We start from the raw sequence: 25,864 nt of genomic DNA on the forward strand, positions 1-25,864 counted from the left end.
TCTACAAATACAAATACTGAGACTGGAGATGAAAGGAAGGAATATTTTGCTTCCAAATTGATGATGTGTGCTTATATATGTACCTTTGGGAATTTTCTAGCCAGTCCTGTTTGAGAATAGGAATTGAGTACTGGTCCTCACACTTACATCTTTTTCTAGCCTTTTAGTGGCTCATAGTTGGGGATTATGAGAGTGAGATCTCTTAGAAATGAAGCCCCACAAAGGGCAAGTTGGGATGTATTCCATATATGGACAGGGCCACTGCTGCTGGTGAGAGTTCTTCAGTAATTCCCTGGAACAAGCTAGGAGACATGGCCTGGATAACAATGTAAAACTCCTCACTTCCCCACCAGGAAAATGGGGTTCAATTATGGAATGTTAAGAGAAGGGGAACAAACAAGCTAGGAGTGGAGCAAGTCAGACTTAAAGAAGCAAATTCTTTGTTGCTAAGGAGAACATTTATGAGGAAGTTATCAGAGTCCCAAGAGGGTAAGAAAGAGAAAAAGGGTCCATTTATTATGCCACAGAGTTTCATAACTGTGTTTGTTAATGTTCAAGTAACTTTTCACTATCCATGTGCCAGCTGGGTAGGGACTATTTAAAAAAAGCAAAAACAGCAGCAATAACAACTCACTTCTAAGTTCTAATATACTTTTGGAAGGATGGAAATGTGGAATAAGAAAATGGAGATTTAATCCTAGGGGAAATTAATTCTTAGCAAGTATCAGGCTATATATGAAATCCTGGGATCCATGATTGCTCTTATATTGGACTGTGGCTGCATTCAAAATGGTTCTCAGCTGTTCCCTGGAGCAACTTCACTTAAAATAGAATCTCTGTTGGTTCAGCCATGTCCAGTCCCGCTCTGTTGTTACCAGGAAAAATTAGCTTTGACATTGAAGGTGGAGTTCTGTCTTTTAACCCCTTCCAGTTTCTGTGACAGAATGGCCTTACCCCAGAGGAAGTGAGATTCCAGTATGAAGAAGCTGTGAGAAACCAGAGAAACCCACTGCTTTATGCTGTGGTATTTGTGGGCAACTTCTTGAATCCTTGCCTAAGGGAGAGGGCTAGTCAATCTGGTCTAGCATTGTGGGTCTCCCATCAAAGACTCTTTGGTCTATCTGAAAAGGTGGCTTTACCCCCAACTAAAAGAACAGTGGGGCAGAGGGTAGATGCTGACTATTGTGAAAAAGTGTAAAGTGAATTAGAAAGAAAGACCCTTAAGATACTTTCAAAGAGAATATTAAAATACAAATAGAGAATTTCTTTGATTAATAGATTTATTTTCTAGAGCAATTCACAGCAGGTTCACTGCAAAATTGGGCAGAAAGTACAATGAGTTCCATATGCCCCTTTTCCTACATGTGTATAACCCTTTACTCCTCATCAGCATCCCTCACCACCGTGATCCACTTTTTGTTGTTGGTGGTGGTTGTGGGGCTTGAACTCAGGGCCTGGACACTGTCCCTGAGCCTCTTTGTGCTCAAAGCTAGTGCTCTACCAATCAAGCCACAGCTTTTGAGTGGTTAATTGGAGATAAGAATCTCATGGGGACTTGTCTGCTTGGGCAGGCTTCGAACCACAATCCTCAGATCTCAGCCTTCTGAGTAGCTAGGATTACAAGTGTGAGTCACAGGTGCCTGGCTTGCTACACTTCTTATAATGTAATGAACCTACACTGATAAGTCATTGCCACCCAAAGTTCATAGGTTTACATTAATGTTCACAGTTGTTCGTTTTATGGGTTTGGACCCATCATTACAATGTAATACAGAATTGTTTCACTGCTTTAAAAATAACCATTACTCTTTTCTCCCATTTCAGATTAGCATCTTTTTACTTAGAAATGGGCTTTTACGTCTTTTCCGTATTTTGTTATATATGGCTTGATAGCTGATTACTTTTCAGCCCTGAGAACTCTTCTATTGCCTGGATATACTGTAGTTCATCTCTTCAGTCATAGAAAGACATTAATTGCATTCAAGTTTTGGCTGTTATGAGTAAAGCTGCTATAAACACTAGTGTGCACGTCTTGTGTGGACCTAAGTTTTCAGTACACTTGGGTAAATACTAAGGTTCATGATTACTGGATTATTCTTAGTCATTTGATTAAGAATATGTTTAGTTTTGAAGGAAGCTGACAAATTGTCTTCCAAAGTAGCTAAACCACTTTGCATTTCTATAGGAAAGAATGAGAGTTCCCATTGCTCCACATCCTCACCAGCTTTTGGCATCATCAGTGTTTGGGGTTTTGGCCATTCCAATAGGTGTATATTAGTATCTCATTTTAAGTTGTCTTATAATTCCCCGATGCTTGGTAAGGTGTCTATTCAGACTTATGTTATTTTTAATCTAGTTGTAATTTTTTTGTTTTATTTTATTACTGAGTTTTCTGAGATTTTTAAAAAATCTATTTTTCATAACAGTCTTCAAATATGCTTTTTGGAATACCTCTGATTTGTCTTATTCTCTAGGCATTTGATCTAGTTTATCTATGCAATTCTTACCTTTGCTTTTCATAAGATAGGTGCTTTGTTGTTCTTTGAGTGTTTTTGAACTACTTTATGTTTGATTTTCTGAAGTTTGATTAGTGTTGTTTATCTTGGTGTTTTGTTTTGTTTGCATTTATTCTACTTGGTGTTTTCTAAGCTTCCTGGATCTGTGGTTTGGTATCTGATTTTCATTTGGAGAATTCTCAGTCACTATTATTCCTGTTTGTCTTTTTTCCTCCTTTCTATACATATTCCCAGGACATGCAGTTAGACCTTTTGTACTTTTCCTACAGCTTTTGAATATTCTATACTGTTTCCTTCCCTCCTTCCCTTCCTTCCTTTCTTCTTTCTTCATTCAGTCTTTTTGTTCTTTGCTTTGCAGCTAGAAGTTCCTATTGTAAACCCTGGCCCCCTGAAAAACACACACACACACACACACACACACACACACACACACACTCAGAGATGCTTTCTTTGGTTGTGTCTACTGATAAGCCTATCAAAGCATTCTTCTCTGTTAGTCTTTTGGTCTCTAGCATCTTTCATTGATTCCTCCTTTGAAATTCCATCATTGTGCTTATGTTTGTCCACTGGTTCCTATGTGTTGTCCACTTTGTCCATTAGAACTGTGAGTATATCAGTTTTTATTATTTTTTAGCATATCAGTTTAGATAGATATCTATTAAATTCTAGTTCTGATAATCCCAATATCCCTCTTATGTCTAGTTTTGGCTTTAATGCTTTTCAGTATTAACTGTTTTTAATCTCTTAGAAGGTCTTGATTTTTGTTGTGGTAGTAGTCTGAACATGTGAACTGGGTGAGAAGACATAGGCCTGTGGTATGGTGGTAAGGTACCAGATAGAGTGTTAGTTCTTTATGACTACGATTAGGTCTTAGTGTGAGTCTGTGAGTCTGTGAGCCCATGAGCCTTACCTGCTTTTCAGTTCCCCACCTGCTTCGGTGCGGATGAGTAGACAAGGGTTGGAGTTGAGGATTATACTTTCTCATGTAGAAGGCTAGAGTTGGCTATAGTTGTTTGTCCTCCCTCCCAGTCAGGTTGGGCTTTAATCGAAACAAGGGAAGACCTTATTAAGTACAGAATGTTCCTGTGTATTTCAGGATGGTCACTTTCCTTGCCCAAAGCACCAAGGATTTCTTTCTGATATTTGTTGATGGCAAAACTCCCAACAGCAGTGTTCCTGTGGAGTTTTTGTTTGTTTTAACAATCAGATTTGTCTACACTGAGTCTCCAGCCATTGACAGTTACAGTACAGGGTTTCAGTACAGTATATGATTGCATGGATTCTCTTTTTTTGTAAAATATTTTATTGTAGAAACAGACCCGATAAAGGACAGCAATGCAAAGTTTACCTCAGAATATTTCTCCTCAGATCCTGATCTAGCTGGCTCTCTATGTACCGGCGAGTTCCCATTAGTCTTTCTCCAGATTTATGGTCCTTATAGGGATGGAGAACCTTTTTCTGCCAAGGGCCATTTGCATATTATAACATCATTCAAGAGTCATACAAAATTGTCCACCTAAGGAAAAGGCTACAGGAGCCTACAACAAGCATACAAGAAGCATCTATGTGTCCATCTTGTCATGTACCCAATGATTTCTTGAGCCTTGTACAGCTAAGTCCTAGATATTCTCCAGCCCTGTGTTGATTGATTAAAGATACATATTTTGCTTGAAACAAAAAAAAAAATCCATCTCATATTAAAACCAGCAACAGATTAAAAAGCTCCAAACCTTAGTTCTGTTGTGATTGCACTGATTCTTGCAGAAGTTTCTGCTCTAATAAATTATGGTAGTGTCTTCCACCTGTCTCTTGATACAGGGCCTATGGTTTACCCTGGGACCTCACTTGTTTGATGATTTGGATAAGAAATGGTAGGGTTTTCAGTCCCATTGGTGTTTAGTTGTATTAGGACAAAGAAACAGAAGTTGCTTTGAGCTCCTTAAATGCTGGCCATGAAAGTGCATCAGGTAGGATTTTAGAGGATTAAAGAGAAGGAAGACAGGATTCTAGTGGAGAGAGGTACTAAGAAAGTCATAGTCATGAGTCTGTGAGCCAGTTGGGGAAATGACTTGAATAGACTAGTGAGAATACAGAGGAGCTAGTGGGCCAGAAGTTTGAGTGGGTACACCAAGGGTTGGAGGCTTTTAAGTGTCAGTTAGAGGAGATGAGTATCATACTCCAGGGAGACACTCAAAATTTAAGAGTAGAAGAGACAGAAATTTTGCTGAAAATTGACTGAATTTCAGATGTAGAAGAGTACTTAATGTGGTCTTGTCTCAGTTTTAAGATATACACTGAGATCCAGAAAAGTTAAATGGCTTGTCAACATCTTAATAACTATTTTATCTATTCTATCTTCATACTCTTTAGAATAGGAATGTTAAACTTGATGTTACACATGAGAATCCTAAGTTAATGTCACCATCCGGCTGATTCTACAGTACAGTTTCTAGATTCTCTAGGCTGTGTTGCATTGATACACATTGGAGTCATTTAATCCTACCCTTCAATACATAGTGCTTTTGACTTAGTTTGAACATATGGTGGTGTTAATAGTACTATCTTGATGAGGTATTTAAATACTATGTTACGTTTTGTTAATGACATTCAGAGAAATCTTACGTTGGTGAAAAGTTTTAATAGGTTAAACTCTGCCTAATTAAAAGCCTGGCTGTAGTTCTGGGCTTGCCCTTCAGAGTAAACTGTTGGTGGAACCACAATGAAAGGAGCATGTAGTTAGATTTAGGGAAGATAGAATTATAAACTTTGTGACCAGGAGCAAGTTAATTCTTTAGGCCTTGCTTTCGTCTATATAAACCAGAGATGTGCCAATTATAGGATTATTATGGTTAAATTAACATGTATAATATGCATATTTATACTGTGTTATGCTTAATATAGCTTGATCATTGTGTCATCTTTCAGTTGAAAACAGTTTCTTAATGTTATATAAAATAAGAGTGTATCATGATCAATGGCATTGGGCAGCTGTACCATATTAACATACATGGAAAAGACCTAAACAAAAGAATAATACTAAAGGACTCCAGCAGTATATAGAAAGAAAACTTGTCATCATTAAGTGAGGTTAGATATGCAAGGATGGTTAACGTTCAATGAATGTAATTAATGCAAATTTCATTACCAATCAGTTAGGAGAAGCCTGATTACTTTATAAATGTAGAAAACATCAGCTGATAAAATTCAGCCACCTCTGTTAAGAAAAATCTCCCAGCCAAAAGAGAAATAGCAAGGAACTTATGCAACTTAATAAAAGATTTGACAATTCCCCTGAAATTAGCAGCATACTTAATTGTGAAATATTAAATACTTTACAGTTGAGATCTTAATGAAGATCTTACTACCTGCATTCAGTGGTGTTGGGGATTTAGCTTGGCCTTAAGGGGGGAAGGGCAACTAGGGCTCCCTTAGAGACGCTGCCCTTCCCCCAGCCCTGGGGCTGCGGAAGGTAGTCCCTCCCACCTTCCGACTTCTACCAGAAGAGAAGCAAGGCAGCCCCTGCCCCTGGGGTCAAGCACGAGTCTGATGGCTGGGGACCCCAGAACCCAACCCTTGGGGGGCTGGGTCCCCGCCCACAAAGGAAGTCCCCTGACATCACTTGAGCCTTGGGACCAATCAGGGGCCCCTCTCCTGTGCCCGCCTTTGGGGTATATCTCTTGGCCCCTTCATTTGAATAAATCAGAACGCCCATGAGGTCTTCTCGGAGACTCCCAAGCGTCTGTGAGTGTCTTTCTTGAAGGGCCTGAGGAGTCTCGTTCAGCCACGTGCACTGAGGCTTACCTGTGTCCCCGTCACTCCACCCTGGGCGCCCGTCAGGTGCCCAGGGGAGAGGGTGAAAAGGGGAACACACTTAAGAGAGAATAATTTTAGCATCCCCGAACCCAGGGGAAGTGAAGCTAGCCCGGCACAGTGGGGTTTTCAGGGTCCTAAACACTGCAAAAGAACAAGGAACAAAAATACAAAACATAAAAGTTGGAAAAGAAAAATGAAAAACTTTTCATCTGGGGATGTCATTGATTATGCACTCAGAAAAGCCAAAGGAATCTACAAACACAATAGTAATTGAATTTAACATGGATATAGGATACAAATTGGCTTTAAAATAAATTCAAATTTTTAGTTTGTGTAGTGTTGTCTTGTGAACTGGATGATGGTCTTTTATGCTCTCCTATAACCTTCCCCCCCCCCCCAAAAAAAAAAAAACAGATTAGAGCTAAAAATATTTTGTAGTCTGGGCACTGGTGGCTCACACCTGTAATCCTAGCTACTGGAGAGGCCAAGTTCTGAGGATCATTGTTCAAAGTCAGCCAAGGCAGGAAAGTCTGTGAGGTTCTTATTTCTAATTAACTACCAAAAAGCCAGAAGTGAAGCTGTAGCTCAAGTGGTAGAACACGAGGCCTTGAGTAAAAAAGTGAAAGGATTTTGTTGTGGTGTTGGTGGTGGTGCTTTTTTGTTGTCTTTTTTTTTTTTTGTCTTATTTGTTAGCTTATTTTGGAAGGGTAAGGAGGGGCACAGAAAAGGTGGGACAAAGGGTGAACAAATACAGCAGTAGTATTCACTAGACACGATGTGGCAAATGAATATACAACTTGGGAGTGGGGATGGGAGGGAAAAACTGGGAGAGAAGGGGTGACAAGGTTCAAAATGTACTCATTACCTTATGTAACTGTAACTTCTCTGTGTATCACCTCTACAGTAAAAATAAAACACATATTTTAAAACAACAGAAACCATCTCAAGGACATTACCCAGGCCCTGAATACAAGCCCCAGAGCATGTGTGTGTGCATGCACACACACATACACACACACACAAGTTGTAATTGTTCACCTTTCCTGAGTATAATTGCTTTGCATATTGCTAGCTGATTCTGTTGAGTTTTCCAGATACAAAATCTCACTGCTTGCAAAAGAGGTATTTCAGCAATAAATTTGTATTTTACAAATGTAAATACAAAATATTTCTGTATGTAGGAAATTAAGCCCATTTTGTGGCCTTCTCATAAGAAGACAGTATCAGAAGGACTTTTAGTTGAATGTGAAAGGAAGTTTCATTAACTAAGGCCTAAAGAAGTAAGGATCAGCCAGGTGCCAGTCCTGGGGCTTGCACTCAGGGCTTGGGCACTGTCCCTGAGCTTCTTTTGCTCAAGATGAGCACTACCACGTGAGCCACAGCCCCACTTCTGATTTTTTCTGTTTATGTGGTACTGAGGAATTGAACCTAGGATTTCATGCTTGCTAGGCAAGCATTCTACCACTAAGCCACATTCCCATCCCTCTAAAATAAAATTTATTTTTTACAAAACAACAAGAAATAAGGGTCTTTTCTTTTTTAATATTGAGAATAGTCTGCTAATCAGGTATATCTGCTCTGCCATATCTGCATTTCAAACATGCAGAAGTGAAAGGGCCTGGGGCAAACCCAAAGGGCCTATTGCATGAAGACTGTTCTTTTATGTAGGAATATTCACATATGCAAACATGATAACTCATGAGCCATTACTGTCTGGCTCTTGAGGAATGGTGGAAATGTAGTATTTTAAGTCCATTGTTAGTAATGATGAAGGAAGCAATGAATGCTGAAAGGCAACTAATTTTCACAAGAGCTTTGCATAATCTGGACTGTGAGAAGTGACCGTGTGTGTGTGTGTGTGTGTGTGTGTGTGTGTGTGTGTGTGTGTGTGTGTGTGTGTTCACTGGGAAATGCTGGAATATAAGAGCTTTTGTTATATTTAAGTAAAGTGACACACACCTATAAACCCTGAGGTAGAACTGGGAGTTTGAGACCAACCTGGGAGTTTGAGAAGTGACTGGTTCTTACTTATTAGTGTTGATAGGTTTTTAGATTATCCTGGAGGGTTTTGTTAATACCCAATGTATGGAAAGTTCTTGCATATGTTTTCACATTTCTTCTTTTTAGTTTATTTCTTATTGATAAGTTACTTGTGCTGTTCTTTTATGTTTGTTCTATTCTTTTTCATATTATTAAATTGGATGTTTACTTTTATTCTTATACCGTAATTCTCTGTAAATATCAGAGTAATGTTAAAGTGTGGGACTAGAAGGAATTTCAGAAATATTTCAATGCTCCATAGATATCAGTGCTAAAATGCTTAAAAATAAAAAGTGGCTATATGTTTTTTTCTTACAAAGATAATGTTGTCAGGCTTCAATGTAACATTTAAAGCAAGTGTCAGATCTTTTTCTTTAGTGAAGCTATTAATGGAGAAAGGAAAGGTTTTCATATTTCCACAACCACAAATCCCTGTGTCAGATGTAAGAATTTTAATGGAATGCTCCACTTTCAAGTCCTTTCTAAAAAGACTTTAGAAAAAAACTGAGGAAATTGGGAGAAAAAACAACAACACGTTGTTAATAGAAGTGTGCCAATGTTAGTTTTGATAATTGTGTTATAGATATAAAATATTAACATTAGGGAAAGCTGAGTAGGAGTATATGACAATTTATCAACATTGCAACTTTTCTCTAAAATGGTTTCAAAATAACCATAGAGGAAAGCAATTACAACTTTTTGTGGCAAAGACTTAAAAAAAACAACAACTACCAAAGGGTTTTAAAAAGGACTCTGCTATATGTGAACCGACAACTGTGGCTTTATATAAAATTCCAAAGAGTGCCATATCTGTGGGCTCCTAAAATACCATATTCAAATAATTAGAAGTGAAGTTGATGGGACTGAGAAAACTATAATCAGGTAATAGAAGAAAACTATATCAGATAATAGAAGAGTGTCTTTGGAATATAAAGACTTTACGCTACATATGGAGCGGGAACAGAATAGCTTCATGAATAAGGGAGGGGGAAAAGGTACTCTCATAAGATATTTCAAATATAATCAAAATAATAAAGTGAATATTTTATTGAGTAAATTATTATGTTGATACATCCCAAGAATATTCATCTTTCTTCCTCTGGAAATCCCCTTTTATTTTAAAGAAGGTAAGAGCTATTTATTGCTGAGTGTGGAGTTTCTGCATCAAAAAGTGCTTGTGCACCTCTCATGTCCTCGAGAAAATGGAGACACAAGCCTAGCCCAGGTTTACAAAACTTCCAGACTGTGAGAAGGGCTTCTAAGACTTTTGTTGACATTTTCCCTCTCTCTGATTTTAAGTAAGTTGTCATATAACCCTTGTGTTTATAATGAAGTAGCAAAAGAATTTTCTAAGAAGTTCTAAATAGTTACTTTTAACTAGAAATGAATTATACTTTGCCCTCACTATGGTTTGTCTGTGTAGTAAGGATGGTTAGAGCATAGCTCAGGCCTCTCATCTGACTATTATGCATTTCCTTGTAGTGTAGCTTCTACCCATGCATGTTGGTTAAGGGGTTATCCTTCTCCCTCCATGGCCACAGGCTTATGGTAGGGGCAGGTGTACCCATTCCCCTAGGGGCAGTATGCCTGTCTTCCTCTCGCTAAGCACTTTAAGGATTTGCTTCAGGTGACAATAAATGGTGGTGTCGGGGGAGATCTTTCCCAGAAATATCTGGCACAAGAGAGTTAGCAAGTGAATTTAGCTCCCCTGTGTCCTGATGGTTCAGACTGTTTTAAGAATTTATCAAAATCTTAGCTGTTTTCTTTGGCTGCTTTTATGACAGCCACTTCTTCCTCCTGTGCTCTTCCAAAGCTGAAATAATTTGTGTGTCTCATCTCTTCTTGTAGCTTGCAGTAGTTGGATGTGTTTCTCCTGGAAGCTATGTGTTGGAGGCTTGGTTTTCAGGGGTGTGCTGTTGGCAAGTAGTGGAACCTTCAGGAAGTAGAACCCAGTGGAGGTCTTTAGGACACTGAGGTCTTTAGGCCCTTGAAGGGAACTATGTGACCCTGGATGCCTTTTCTTTCTGGTTTTCACACCCTGGCCATGAGGCATGTGGTTTTGGCCCTGTGATATTCTCCCCACCATGATATGTTGACTTGCCACAGGCCAAAAGCATCAGGACCAATTGACCATGGACTGAAAGTTCTAAAACTGTGAGCCAAAATAACCCTCTTCAGTTTGTAAGTTGATTTTCTCAAGTTTTTGTTGCAATGATGGAAAAAGCTGACTAATAGAACCAAGGGAATTGATTCCTTTGTAATTAGCTGCATGACCACCACTCTCTGATGAGCCCAAGAACAGTTATGGGAAGCGTTTTCTTGTTGTTTTGATGATTCCACATCCTCATGGCTTTCTCCATCCTTTTTGAAAGGGGATCCTTGATGTTGTGACATACTAACTGGTGGGTTGGGGACGGGGAATTAGAGCAGAGTATGAGAAAGTACCAATTCACAGTTACAAGCTGTTGTTGGGCTGGATAGCATTAGCACTTGGAAACTAGGACAAAAGCATAGTCCCAATGCATAAAGGTAGATAGTTTAATAAAAGTATTGAAAGCCATTCTTGGATGTCAGTGATTTGGGGCTACATTAGGGAAGTTGGGAATATACATACATACACACGTATGCACATATATAAGTATATATACATGTATATATGTGTATATGTATGTATATATGTGCATATATCCTTATTAGATGGTTATCCTGACCACTTTTACGTAGCACACTTGCACAGCATTTCTAGTTGTTTTTCTGTTGTCTACACAAGTACTATGTAAGGAACATTCTTTGTCTCATTTCTGTCTTGGTGTTCCAAGGAAAATCCTTGTTTTTCTTCAGATTTTCATAATTACATTCTATCCCCCTATAGGACAGGTACTTAAAAGATATGGAAGTGTTTCATGACAAGTTTCTAGAAAAAGACTGTCTATTCATGTTAATCTAGAAGGGACATGTTATACGTTTATTGATTGCTGTACTTTTCAGTATGATGTGCTGTCACATTCCCAAATTTAACATTATTTTTCACCATTCTCTCTGATGGGTTGGATTTCTTCCATGTCTTCAGGAATTGGGATGAATAGAATGTAACATTGGAATGCCATTCCATCTCCTCCTCCTTTTCACCCAGTCTTCACCCAAGATAAGCTACCAGGTGGTGAGTGTACTGTACATAAATGAAGACCCCAGCAACTTAGGATGGTGGTACAGGTTGGGAAAGTAGTACTTTTTCTGGTTGAAGGTCATAGACTAGCCTTGATGGAGAAGCTCTGTAAATTCATCCCTCGAATTTTCAGAGTACTGTGAGATAGAAGATGTGATCTCCACCTCACGGATAGTGAACACAGGTTTTGTGGCTTAAAATTGTGCCAGATGCCACTGTACTACACTGGCTTTTCTAGATGCTAATTAGTGCTGATCCTATTGACTTTACACCAGTGAAAATCACAGGCATAAATGTCATTTAATTAATAATACAAAATGAAATAGCAATTTCACTTTGAAGTTTCTGTTTGCTTGTTATGATTTTAGGTTGGTTCCAATCCTCACTAGGAGTTTCTTGTGTTTGAAAGTGTCATAGGAATGTTGTAGTTCTTATGCTATGAGATCTGCATATTTCAACAGTAGCTCTTTAACCAAGAAAGGTTAAGTGCTTTGCTCAAGGTTCTGCTATTGATCTGACTCTTCCTATGTTACCAGCTCTCCAAGTATGTAGCCACCACAGTTTTGAGGGACGAGGTATCTCTCACCCTCACCCAGACATTTTAGATATATATACACATCACTTGGGTTTTCCTTATGGTGGCTGAGAGCGAATGTAATGAACAATTGTTTGCATTTGCTGTCTGGATGGGAATAGAAGTGCTTTCATACATCTCGAGCACAGTTGAGATATCCTTCTCTAGCAAGTAGCCTACAAGGAGTCCTGGAGGGGCTGTAAATTATCTGCCTTCTGAACACTTCAAGGTGTCACAGAGGTCCTGCAGAAACAATTAAACCTGAGAGGCTCACTTGCGATCAGGCTGAGACATTGGAGCTGTGATTATTGGCCCAAACTCCTTCCTTTCCAAATAAGTTGCAATTTGTAGGCAGGGAGAGAATTGGTTAGAGACATCTTAAGTTTTACAGGTTGTGTTCCACAATTGCGCCTTTCGCTAGTATTCTAGGGAGATAGGTCACCAAGCGCTGGTATTTTTGTGGGGTTGTTTTCTGTTTTGTTTTGTTTGGCTGTACTAGGATTTGAGCTCAGGGCCTCATGCTTGCTTGGCTTACATGTTTAACTGGTACTCTATCACTTGAACCATGTCTCTAGCCCTACATTTTGCAGGTTTATTTTGGAGATAATATCTTGCCAACTTTTCTGCATAGACTGGCTTTGAACTTCAGTCCCCTAGATCTCAGCTTCTTGAGTAAAGCTAGCTTTCTAAATAACAAAGGCTACTCTCAACTAGATTACCTATCAATAAAGACTTAAGGAATGCTTAAGCTTAAGTGAGGTTTAATTGGAATATGATTAATTAATTAATTAAAAATATTTTGGGGGGCTGGGGATATGGCCTAGTGGCAAGAGAGCTTGCCTCCCATACATGAAGCCCTCAGTTCGATTCCCCCCAGCACCACATATACAGAAAATGGCCAGAAGTGGCGCTGTGGCTCAAGTGGCAGAGTGCTAGCCTTGAGCAGGAAGAAGCCAGGGACAGTGCTCAGGCCCTGAGTCCAAGGCCCAGGACTGGCCAAAAAAAAAATAAATTTTTTTTTTGTGTGTGTGTTGATTGTGGAGCTTGAACTTAGGGCCTGAATCAACACTCAAGGCTAGCATTCTACCACTTTAAGCCACAGCGCCACTTCCATTTTTTTTTTTGTTGTTGTTTTTTCCTGGTGGTTAATTGGAGATAAGAATCTCAGGGGCTTTCCTGCCTGGGCTGTCTTTGAACTGTGATCCTCAGATCTTAGCCTCCTGTGTAGGATTATAGGCTTCAGCCACCAGCACACAGCTAATTTTATTATTATTTTTAAGGTATGGTACCACTTTTTTTGGTGGCACTAAGGTTTGAATGTAGAGACTTAACTTGCCATGTAGGTACTCTACTATTCGAGCTGCATTCCAAAACCTAATATAATTAAAATACCATTTTTATTGTGATGAATCTATTTAGACAAAAGAGAAGGAAAGTACGTGGTCTGTATGTGCCTATGTATAGGCTCTTGTATTTTGGTTAATTTTGGTGCTGCTTAGTTTCTTTTGAAAAGAAACCACATCCTAAAACTTACCCTGTGTTGATCTTTTTAATACCCAAGAGTAGGGTAGGTAAAGGTCTGAATTGAGAAGAAAGGACTGGAATTTTTATTCTGCCACTTAACATATTGTATCTAGTTTCCTCACATAGAAAGTGAAGCTTGAATCTTCCCCAAATAAATGAAGCTGGCTGAAAGTGCAAATGGAGTCACAGATAGAAAAGTCATTTGTAGAAGGTAAAGCAATCTAACTATTGCCAAGAAATGAGAAGTTCGTTTTTATGTGTGATAGTGGCATGTGAACTTAGGGCCTTACACCTAATCAGTTCAGTTGCTTAGCTGTGATGTTTTACCATTTGAACCACACCTGCAGCCTGACTTTATTATTTATTATTTTTGGAGATGGAATTTTGCAGACTTTTCTGTTCTGACATAAAACTAACCTCTGACGGAATTAAAGTGGTCCCATTGTACTCACTATGCCTGCCACCCAGATGTGCTACACTCTTAAGAGAAAGATGTCCTGGGTCACCACAATGTCTGCAGCTGCTAACCAGAATATTCTAACATAAAAAAGTAAGAAGCAGGCTGGAAATTGACATCAAATGACCAAAATGATAAGAAAAAAAACCGAGGAGTGCAAAGAGACCCACCCACAAGTGATACAGCTATGGGAATTATCCATTAATTGACTATACTTAAGAAAATGGGAAAAAAAGGGAGAATTGCAACAAAGATACAAGGTCTATTTTATAAAAGTCTGGCTGGAGGTGTAATCATCTATAGAGTATATTCTGCGCATGTATGAAGTCCTGAGCTTGATACTGACCCCCTAAAAAACAAAGGTCAGATGAAAACTAAGGAATTGAAAAATATAGGAACTGAAGCTAGGAATTCAATATATGGATTTAATAGTAGTTTAGACACTAAACAGAGGGGAAATCAGGACTGCTGAATCCAGAGGAAACCAGAGATGAAACTCAGAGAAGAGATGCTCCCAGATGGAAACTCAGAGAAGAAAAATGCAGAAAAGTGAACAGCAGACGTGAGATGTAGTGAAAACATTGTGTTTCACTACATATATTACCTGCCCTTCACATATCTGTATGTTTGAAGTCCCAGAAGAAGAGTGGAGTATGACTGGAGCTCTATTTAGAGAATTATTTGCTGGGAATTTTCTGAAATCAGTGAAAGACTTTGAGCCATAGATTGAAGGAACTTTACAATCTTTGGCAGGATAAACATAAAGAGCCACATCTAGGAATATCACAATTGATTGCGGTAAGCTAAAGATAGAGAAAAGCTATAAATGTAGTTAGAAAAAATGGCATATTATCTTCAAGGTGCATTCGTACGGTTGGCACCTAATTAATCAGTGAAATTTGAATAGAGCCAGAAGACTTATATCATGAATATTCTGGAAGAAAATATTTGCAAACCAAGAATTCTCTACCCAGTAAAAATATCTTTCTGAGATTATTTGGGTCAAAAGAAACTTTCAGAGGTTTGTTACCATCTGACTTGTAGCCAAGAAATAACAAAATAAGTTCTCCAAGCAGTAGAAAGCTAATTTGAGATGGAAGCTCAGCTATATTATAAAAGAAAGAAGGGTAAATGCATTGCACATGTGAACAAAATTTTAGCTTTGAAAACAATAGTAGTGTTAGAAAAGATTTAAAGTATGTAGGTGAAAAATATTTGACACAGTAGCACATCAGGTAAGAAAGGTTTTTTTTAAATTGGTAAGTTATAAATTTAATTTTTAGGATAGCTACTAAAAGAATAACAGCAAATTAGTGAAAAAGAAAACATAAAGTAATAATAAAAATAGTCCTGAAGATGAGAAAAGAAAATAAAGGATAGATAAATAAGAAATGGAATATCATATACTTAAACTCATCCACATCAATAATTTTATTAAGTGTAAATGGACAATAATTTGAAGCTAAAAATTTGGAGAAAGAATAAAATACTTCAATCTCATTACATGATTTTTTTTTTTTCATTTTTATTTTTTTTTTTATTTTTTTTTTTTCTCAAATTTTTATTTTCAAACTGACGTACAGAGAGGTTACAGTATCATACGTTGGGCGTTGGATACATTTCTTGTACTGTTTGTTGCCTTGTCCCTCATGCCCCCCTCCCTCCCCCCCTTCCCTCCCCCCCGCCCAGTTGTTCAGTTCACTTACACCAAACAGTTTTGCAAGTATTGCTTTTGTAGTTATTTCTCTTTTTTTACCCCGTGTCTCTCGAATTTGGTATTCCCTTTGAATTTCCTACTTCCAATACCAGTAAACACGGTTTCCAATATACTCAGATAAGATTACAGAGATAGTGTAGGTACAAACATAGGAAGGTGATACAAAACATCATCAATAATAGAAACTACACATTCACATAGGACGTTGAAAGTAGTTATAACTGTGATATATCACTTGTTTCCATATCATGGAGTTCATTTCACTTAGCATCATCTTATGTGTTCCTAAGGGTATAGCTATTGGGCCTTGTGATGCTCTGCTATGGCTTGCCTAAACCTGTACTAATTATTCCCAATAAGGGAGGCCATAGAGTCCATGTTTCTTTGGGTCTGGCTCACTTCACTTAGTATAACTTTTTCCAAGTCCTTCCATTTCCTTACAAATGGAACAATGTCATTCTTTTTGATAGAGGCATAAAATTCCATTGTGTAAATGTACCACATTTTCCTGATCCATTCATCTATGGAGGGGCATCTGGGTTGGTTCCAGCTTCTCGCTATGACAAATTGTGCTGCGATGAACATTGTTGTGCTGGTGGCATTACTGTGATTTTGTTTGTGGTCTTTTGGATAGATACCCAACAGTGGGGCTGCTGGGTCATAGGGGAGTTCTATATTGAGCCTTCTGAGGAATCTCCATACTGCTTGCCAGAGTGGCTGAACCAGTTTACATTCCCACCAACAATGAAGTAGGGTTCCCTTTTGGCCACATCCCCTCCAACAATTGTTATTATTAGTTTTCTTGATATATGACATTCTTGCTGGGGTGAGATGGAATCTCAATGTTGTTTTGATTTGCATTTCCTTTATGGCCAGTGATGTAGAGCATTTTTTCATATGTCTATTGGCCATTCTCATTTCCTCATCAGAGAAGTTTCTTTGTAAGTCTTTAGCCCACTTGATGAGGGGGCTGTTGGTTCTTTGCAGTTTTGTTTTGGAAGAAGGTAATTTTTTTAGTTCTGCATATATTTTAGAGATGAGGCCTTTGTCTGTTGAATGTCCGGTAAAGATTTTCTCCCAGTCTGTGGGCTTTCTGTTTATCTTGAGAGCTATGTCCTTTGCCGTGCAGAAGCTCTGGAGTTTGATGCAATCCCATTTGTCCAACCTTTCTTTGATTTGTAGCCTTTCAGGGTCTTTGTTAAGGAAGTTCTGTCCTGTGCCAAGGAGCCCAAGTGTTTCTCCTACTCCTTCCTTTAGTGTCTTCAGGGTGCCTGTTTTGATTTCAAGGTCTTTAATCCATTTGGAATTGATTTTGGTGCAGGGTGATATATAAGGATCTAGTTTTAGTTTGTTGCATGTGTTGAGCCAGTTTTGCCAGCACCACTTGTTAAAGAGGCTATCTTTCTTCCATACTATTGTTTTAGCTCCTTTATCAAAGATTAAGTAGGCATAGTTCTGTGGGTTTAATTCTGGGTCTTCAATTCTGTTCCATTGGTCTTCAGGCCTGTTCCGGTGCCAATACCAAGCTGTTTTTATTACTATAGCTTTATAATACAGCTTGAAGTTGGGTATTGTAATTCCTCCTCATTACATGATTTTTAACAGGAGACATTTTGAGAATACAAATTTTAAAGTAAAAATTTTAGAAATGTATATATGTACACACAGGTAGACAAAAATCAGTAAGAATAAGAGATTTAAGTAACATTACATGCATTGATTACAGTACACATTTTGTAAGTGTACATGGATAATTTACTAAAGTAAGTAAAGTACTGGGCCATAACAAGTTTCGATAAATTACAAAGTGTTGAAATCCTGCAAATGTTTTCTGTCTACAGTGCAAAAGTAGAAATCAATAGTAAAAAGAGAAATAGTACCAAAATGTTGAGAAATTAAATAATGTACTTTAAATGGCCCATAATCCAAAGAAGACAACGCACTAGACAAGGTGCCACATGCTTAGGGATGGAGACAGAAGGATTTGAGGCTGCTTGGGCTACTTAGTGAGACCTATCTCAAAAATTGGAAGACATCAAAATGGGAAAGTAGACTTTTTTAAATCTCAGTGGTAATGAAAACTATATGTAAATATGTGAGATGCATTTTAAGTAGGATAACAGAGGGAAATTTACAACAAGTAAGGAAAGATCAAAATTAATTGTTTATTTAAACTTAAATCTCAATAGCAAGATTAAGTACACTCTGAAAGTTGAAGAAGGAAATAATATAAAAATACAGCAGAAATAAACAGGGTTGGAGAAAAAATATATGGAGGAAAGCAAAACCAAAAACATTTTTGGAAGATGTTTATAAAATTGAGAAAATTATTGAAAGGCTACTCAAGAAACACAGACCAACAATATCAGGATGAAAAGGGGGGTATTATTGCAAATTCTACAGGCATTGTTAAATGGTTGTCAAGTCTACTATTATTCTAATAAATGTAACTATTTAGGTGAACAAATTCCTTGAAAAACTATTTATAAAAATGGCACAAAATGCACATTATTCTGTCTACAAAAGAATATAATTGAAAACCTTCATACAGCCCTGCATGGTAACAGATGCCTGTGTCAGCTCTGAAGGCTGAGGCAGGAGGATCACAAGTTGGAGGCAAGGTGGGGCTACATAGTGAAACTGCCTCAAATGAAAAAACTGACATTAAAATCACACACACACACACACACACACACACACACGCACACACACACACTCTACCCTGATGGCTTCTTTGATGAATTCTTCAAAAACCTCTTAAGGAAGAGACCAATCAGTTTTGCACAAAATTTCTCAAGAAAAAGAGGAAACACAAGTGTTGCTCCAAAGAAGCCAGAAAGAAGCCAGTAACAAAAGAACAAGTGTTGCTTGATTTCTTTAATGTGAAGCTTGTAGAGTAGTGCAAAAGAAATGGGAATGTGGTTACTCTGAAACCAGTAAGATGCTGACTGGAAAGCAGCATAGGGAATCTTCTGTTTCTGGAACGTTATGTGTGTTTATTTGTGGTGGTTGTGAGAGTATGTACATACATAAAAATTCATTTAGCTATGCATGTAAGACTTGTACACTGTACTTTATGTGTGTGTGTGTGTGTGTGTGTGTGTGTGTGTGTGTGTTATATCTATAAAGTAGACCATAACCTTAGGCCAGCATAACACAGTATTTATTTTACTATTACTAAGCAGTCATACGAAGGGGTTACAATTCCATAAGTTAGGTTATGAGTACAATGTTTCTTAGTCTATGTTACCCCTTCATTCTCCCTCATTCCCCTGCCATACCTACCCTCAAGTTATATAGTTCATTTTTCACATAATGTACCTTAACACATTATTTTTTTTATTATTTACTTTATTATTATAGAGGTGATATACAAAGGGGTTACATTTACATGCATCAAGTAATAAGTACATTTCCTTTTGTACAGTTGACATATTCGTTTTTTAATAACCAGAGTTTCTCTTCTATTTAAATTGAATTTGTGTGCACTTTACCTGTTCACATTTTATTCTGGCTGCTTTGGCTAAAGGTACCTATGATGGAGCTGGCTTGGGCAGCAGGGCTCATGAACCCTAGGTTCTACTGTCTTTGGGAATAAAGAACCAGCTAGAGCCAGAGTTGATTTCGACAGAGCATCTAGTCCACCCCTCCCACCCAACCTCTACCCCCACCCTCCCACATCCTACATGCTTGCTCACTTACTACAGTGTTGATTTCTTTGTAGGCACGCTGGTTCTGGGAAGCATACTTTCAGTCAATTAAAGCCATTGCTCTGGCCACTCTGCAGATTATCAATGACCGGATTTACCCATATGCTGCCATCTCTTATGAAGAATGGAATGACCCTCCCTCTGTGGTAAGTGAAGGGCAGTGCTGGTCATGTGAGCTGCCAGGGTAGGAGAACAGAAAATGTACTACAGTTATAAAAGTTCTTTAAATTTTAACCTTCCATGGAGGGAAGGTCTTCAGGGGCATGGTAAGGATGATTTAATTGTGAAATTCTGGTAGAGTTGGAAATGTGGAAGCAGCAGTTCATGGGTTGTTTTCAGTGGGTTTAGTCAAATGATCTATTTCTGGCCTAGATAGGTGGGAGGAATGGGTCTTGTTAGAAATGATTTCCCAATGACTTTTGAAGTTTTAGTGCAAAAGTTCTTGAAAAAGTTCTGTAAACAACAATGCTGAGCTTACATTTTAAGCACCTCCTCTACACCAGAAAGTGCTAAGTACTTTGCATGTACTGTTTTAATTGGCATTTCCAGTACTCTGTGGGGAAAATAGTAAGCAGAAATGATGTAGAGGCCTTAAGGTTTGCTATAGTCTCTAGCTTAAGACCAGCTGAGGCCTCAGTGTTTTCAGAAAGGAGAGAATCTGTTTAAAAGCTGTTCTAAGGGCTTCCTCTGCCTGCAGGAGGCACAGGCACTTGTGTCATTGTAGGGACCATGGCAGTTGCTTGCAGCCACACCTTCTTTCTAACTGAAAATACTGGTGCTCTGGGGCTGGCCTTACTGCTTGCTGGCTGCTCTGAAGCACACCAGGCTTTCGTGTAAGAGAACTCAACGCCTCCATGCTTCATTCAGCTCATCACTTGCTTTCTGGCCAGCCCTCCTTGTTGCTTGAGTCAGGCTTCTCTACCTAGTATTCGATTCTGTCACCTAGTTAATATTCATGTCCTTCTTTCTTTCTTCTAATCTTTCTTATATGGGTACTACGTTATAGGCATTCCATTGAGGTGCTGAGAATCAGGAAAAGAAGGCAGTCCCTGTTCTCCAAGAAGTTCCCTGTCTGGGAAGCCAGTCAGTAAAGCACTGAATGTATAAATCCTATATCAGAGGACTGTAGGAGCATATGGTCCTGTTGGGGTTCAGCTTTGGCCTTGAGGGGGGAAGGGCAAAGGAGAGCTATCCCGAGTCGTGGCCCTTCCCCCAGCCCTGGGGCAGTGCGGAAGTAGGCCACACTTCTCTGGGTCTGGAACCAGAAGGGCTGGCTTTGCGACCAGCCCCTCAAACTTCTCGCCAGCTAGCACATATGCCCCCCATTTAGCGGGCTTTGCCCATGGGGTTGTGCTATGCAAGTGGCGTTAGCCCGTGAGGGTATCTTAAGACAAGCTCGCCAGCCTATCCCTAGCTCCTGGTAGATCACCCCTTTTCTCGTCACCATTATTATATTAGCTGTTAACCACTCCTTTATTAAATCAGATTTGCTCTTGAAGCCGTCTCTGAGACTCCGCATACGCCTGGCTTCCTTTGTGGGTAAGGAGGGAGGAAAAGGGATCTTGTTCTGCCACATGCACCTGAGGTCTTCCCTAGCCCCCCACTCCACCCTGGCCTTGCCTGCGGGTCGGGTGACCAGGGGAGAGGGTGAGAAAGGGAGCACAGATAATAGAGTAAGCCTGGCATCTCCGCGCCAGGGGAGGCGAACCTAGCCTGGTATGGTCCCATTCATGTATAAGCATAATTACACAACCATAAAACAGATTGGATCATACTATAGATACTTTTCTGTACCTTGCCTTTTTCACAATAGGTGGTAGATATTCATTTCCATTTCACTTTGTGTAGGTCTTGAGTTTTTAAAGATGGGTGTATCTGTTTTATTATTCAAGTGTTGATGCAAGTCCAGCACTGACACACACTTGATTTAGACTGCTTTAAAATTTTTTTTCTAACAGTACAAATAAAGAAGGGACACACATTTTTTTATACATTAGCACACAAATGTGCTAACACATCTATAGAATTAGTTCTAGCTGAGAAATTGCTTAAAGAAAACACATTTTGAATGTTTATAGATAATGGTAAATTGCTCTTGCAAAAATACTTCCATAAATAACATTTTGGGTTTTCTGGTTCTCTGGGACTCTGTCACTCAAGTACTTGAAATTTTGCTCATTTACCAGGTGAAAACAAAACAAAAACCTTGGGCTGGGGATATAGCCTAGTGGCAAGCGTGCCTGCCTCGGATACACGAGGCCCTAGGTTCGATTCCCCAGCACCACATATACAGAAAACGGCCAGAAGCGGCGCTATGGCTCAAGTGGCAGAGTGCTAGCCTTGAGCGGGAAGAAGCCAGGGACAGTGCTCAGGCCCTGAGTCCAAGGCCCAGGACTGGCCAAAAAAAAAAAAAAAAAAAAAAAAAAAACCTTTTCATGTGTAGTTTTCAAGTGAAAAGGTACTTTTTTTTTTTTTCAGGTTTCCCTAAGTATTTCCATTTGTGTTTATTAAAATTTACTTATTGTTATTGTAAAAGTGATACACAGAGCAGTTAGGGTTATATAAGTCAGATAAAGAATACAATTCTCTTTTTTTGTTGTTGTTTTGTTTTTGTTGCCACTTCTGGGGCGTGGACTCAGGGCCTGAGCACTGTCCCTGGCTTCTTTTTGCTCAAGGCTAGCATCCTACCACTTGAGCCACAGCGCCACTTCTGGCTTTTTTCTATATATGTGGTGCTGAGGAATTGAACCCAGGGCTTCATGTATATGAGGCGAGCACTTTACCACTAGGCCATATTCCCAGCCCAAGAATACATTTCTTTTTGAACAATGTCACCCCTTCCCTCATTCTCTCCCAGTTTTTCCCTCCTATTCCCACTTACAAGTTGTATATTCATTTGCCATATAGTGTCTTCTGAGTACTACTACTGCTGCATTTGTTCACCCTCTGTACCACCATTTCTTTGCCCCTTGTTATCTTCCCAAAGACAGAAAAATGACCAAACAAGACAAAAGGAAATGAAAACAAAAACAGCAACAAAGAAAAAAAGAACTTCAATTGGCATTGCCTCTAAGTAAAGAAGTGGGAAGGGAAGGGGGGAAGGAAATGGAATCCCAGAACTTGAGCAAGCAAAGGCTCACATACCCACATGACATCATTATTTCATTTGACCCTTACCCTACTGAGATGGTAGGGAAAGTGATAGATTCTGTTTTATCTGTAAAGGGGTCACAATGAGACTCACGGTGCCTGATGACTTGTCCCATGTCATATAATTACAAGTTGTAAAAGACAGTGAGAGCCCAGGTCTTGTACGAATTATCTTGCATTGCTTGTAGAGTTCTGTGGGAGTCACTGAACCTCCTCTGGGCTGAAACATTGTTCCTGTTCAAGCACATGGAGCAGGTGTGAGATGAAGAATAGCATATGCTAGAATGTAGGCAAGTATGTAGTTGTGACCTAGACCAAAAGTGTCTAAAACCTAGGAGAGTAAATGGTTAATTTTAGTATGCCTTATAAGAATATAGACTAGGAGAACATATGAAACTTTGTAGTTTTGAGGAGAGGTTTCATTTGGAACAAAGTGATTAAAGTGTGGCACTAGTAACTAGGAACATAAACAGAAAAAAGTATAAGTCTAGATACACAACTCAAAAATGCATTCTTTCTTTCTCTTTAACTCATTCTTGAATAGTCCTCCAGGCACTCTGGTATTTATCACATTTCGAGGAGCTCAGGTGATGAGCGCCTGGATTTAAAGTAGTGGGCTATACATCTTGCATCCTCAGTAAAAGCAACCAACAAGAGGCCGTGTAGTGATGATTTATTTGTTGTCAACTTCCCCCTCCTCTTAGAAATAGTTAACTGACTGTAGATGAGATTACTTTGAGCCCAACCTGCAGAGGAGTCTCTCCTCGAGATTCCATTGAATTTATAAGGTCAGACACCCGAGGTGGGAGTAGGTATGGAGCATGGTCGGTAAATCAAGGAAAGGTCTGGGCTTCCCAGAGATGTGCTTTGGGGCCTTCCACCTGCTCAGAGCTTGCTCAGACTAGGAGCAAGAAGTGAGAGCTGGGAGTCATGTTTTGGCCAGATGCAGCTGTCTTAATTTAATGTACAAATGGCTGTGGTGTGTAGATGTTGAAGACAGTGAAGGATGGATTCACAAAGGAGTTGTGTCACCAGATACTTCACCATTTTTATTTGTAGAACAAAGCATATTGTGTTAGCCACATTGTACCCTACCCTGAGAACTTGAAGAGTTTGCCACAGTCATTCTTTTTTTTTGGCCAGTCGTGGGCCTTGGACTCAGGGCCTGAGCACTGTCCCTGGCTTCTTCCCGCTCAAGGCTAGCACTCTGCCACTTGAGCCACAGCGCCGCTTCTGGCCGTTTTCTGTATATGTGGTGCTGGGGAATCGAACCTAGGGCCTCGTGTATCCGAGGCAGGCACTCTTGCCACTAGGCTATATCCCCAGCCCTGCCACAGTCATTCTTGAGCATCACATAGAAGTAGCAGATCTGTCTCCATTGGAGAGATCATCCCTTTGCTTGGCATGTGCCCTTGGAAAGGAATTTTTCACCAAGTTTAGGTTCATTAAGAGGGAAAGAATGCATAATTTTTATCATTAGTTATCTTAGCTCCGAAAGAGCTGCCTGTATTTTCCCTCTTTTCTGTTTCTCTATTGGTTTATCTTTCTCTCTTCTTTGCACCTACTTGTGTTTCTCTGTCATCTTATCTTCCTTTTTTGCACCTATTAGCAAAGTTTTTTTTTTTTTTTTTTTTTTTGGCCAGTCCTAGGCCGTGAACTCAGGGCCTGAGCACTATCCCTGGCTTCTTTTTTGCTCAAGGCTAGCACTCTGCCACTTGAGCCACAGAGCCACTTCTGGCCATTTTCTGTATATGTGGTGCTGAGGAATCGAACCCAGGGCCTCATGTATACGAGGCAAGCACTCTTGCCACTAGGCCATATTCCCAGCCCTGTTGTTTTTTTTAATCTTCCCAAGTCAAGGATGAAAAACCTCTTTTCTGTTGAGGGCCATTTAGACCTTTATAACTGTAAAGTTTAGCCTAAAGGAGACTGCCACATGGCTTAAGCAGGAAAGAGTTTATTGTAGGGAGAGCACAAGATAAAGCTAGTGCAGGGGGTGTGAGGAAGGGATGCAGGGGAAAGGAAAGGAAAGGGAGGGAGGGGCAAAGGAAAGGCTGCAAGTGGGCCAGGAGCAAAAAGAGGCTGAACTGATGATGGAGACAGACATGTAGGGAGGGGGTAGGGAGGAGGTGTGGCCCAAGGGAAGACCTCAGAGCCTGGGGCACCACCCACTCCCCCCAGGTCTGCTAGTTACCTGAGATATGGGTGCTGGGTGGGAACTTATAGGGAAGGGACCATTTTTCCCTGGTGGACCTAACAATAACACCATTCTTGGGCCATACAAAGCAATCAGTACAAGCAAATGCCGGTGAGCAGCTGATGAGAAGCACTGGAGAAATTGTCCTTTGTGTCATGTATCAGGTATTTTGTTCCCCAGCCCTGCCTAAGTATTCCATTCCTACTCCATGTGTAACTGGTGGCATTTCTAGCCTGGCCTCTTGGTAGACATTCATCTGTACCTCTGGGCTAGTGAAGATGCTGGGCATGGCCACTGGCACTCTCTCTCACATTTACTCACCTTTGGGTCTCTGCCAGATGGAGGAGGATGGAGACTAAAACAAACAAGCACTAAATTGGAAATTCTCGGGGTTTTGGCATAAGTCACCAAAAAAGTCAAATGTTACACGGTCTTAAAATTATGTGGAGCATTTCTCCATATAATTGTCAGTGTCATGATTTTATTTATTCTTTTGGTAGACATGTTTTCCTCAAGGTTGTCATTACAGATGAAACTATAAAGATATTCCTCTTTTTATTTCCTCTCTCCCCTACCCCCTGCATTTACAGTACCAGATCTGGAACAGAAAAGGGATAGAAGGGGGTCTCTATAACCACTGATAACAATTGATGAGAAATTTGGTGAAGCAGCTTAAGATAAATCATTGTACCCAGCCTAAGAGTGAGGTAGAAAAACAAGAGCTTGCTCCAGTGAAATCCCGCCAGAGTGGTGACTTACCTGTGATCAAAGTTTTGGGTGAAGATTATTTGTTCATATGGACTTCTGGCAAGCCTCAGTCCAAATCTAGTTTTTAGATAAAAGGGGAATATTTATATTAAGTTTTGATTGGAAAGCATCATTTATGAAGGTCAGAATCAGAGTTGGGAACAAAACGTAGAGTTACATTTCAGTAAGCATCAGAATATCTGGAAGACTTGTTAAAATATAGTGTACTGCCATTCTACTTTCAGGTACAGAT

At 39.5% G+C, this 25,864-nt stretch overlaps 1 protein-coding gene and 1 long non-coding RNA gene across 2 annotated transcripts in view; both read left to right on the forward strand.

Moving 5' to 3' along the window:
- The window catches only part of Ext2 (exostosin glycosyltransferase 2), a 126,642-nt gene that overhangs the window by 44,918 nt on the left and 55,860 nt on the right, over positions 1–25,864 (forward strand). The window contains 1 exon segment of the mRNA XM_048361110.1: positions 19,532–19,663. Within this exon segment, the coding sequence (XP_048217067.1) occupies positions 19,532–19,663 (132 nt within the window).
- On the forward strand, positions 755–12,569 carry LOC125362323. Its single transcript, XR_007213058.1, has 3 exons — positions 755–1,522; positions 3,384–3,391; positions 11,711–12,569. It is a non-coding gene; the product is annotated as an uncharacterized LOC125362323 (long non-coding RNA).

This window comes from Perognathus longimembris, chromosome 13 (assembly GCF_023159225.1).
Source record: "Perognathus longimembris pacificus isolate PPM17 chromosome 13, ASM2315922v1, whole genome shotgun sequence".
Taxonomy (NCBI): Eukaryota; Metazoa; Chordata; class Mammalia; order Rodentia; family Heteromyidae; genus Perognathus; species Perognathus longimembris.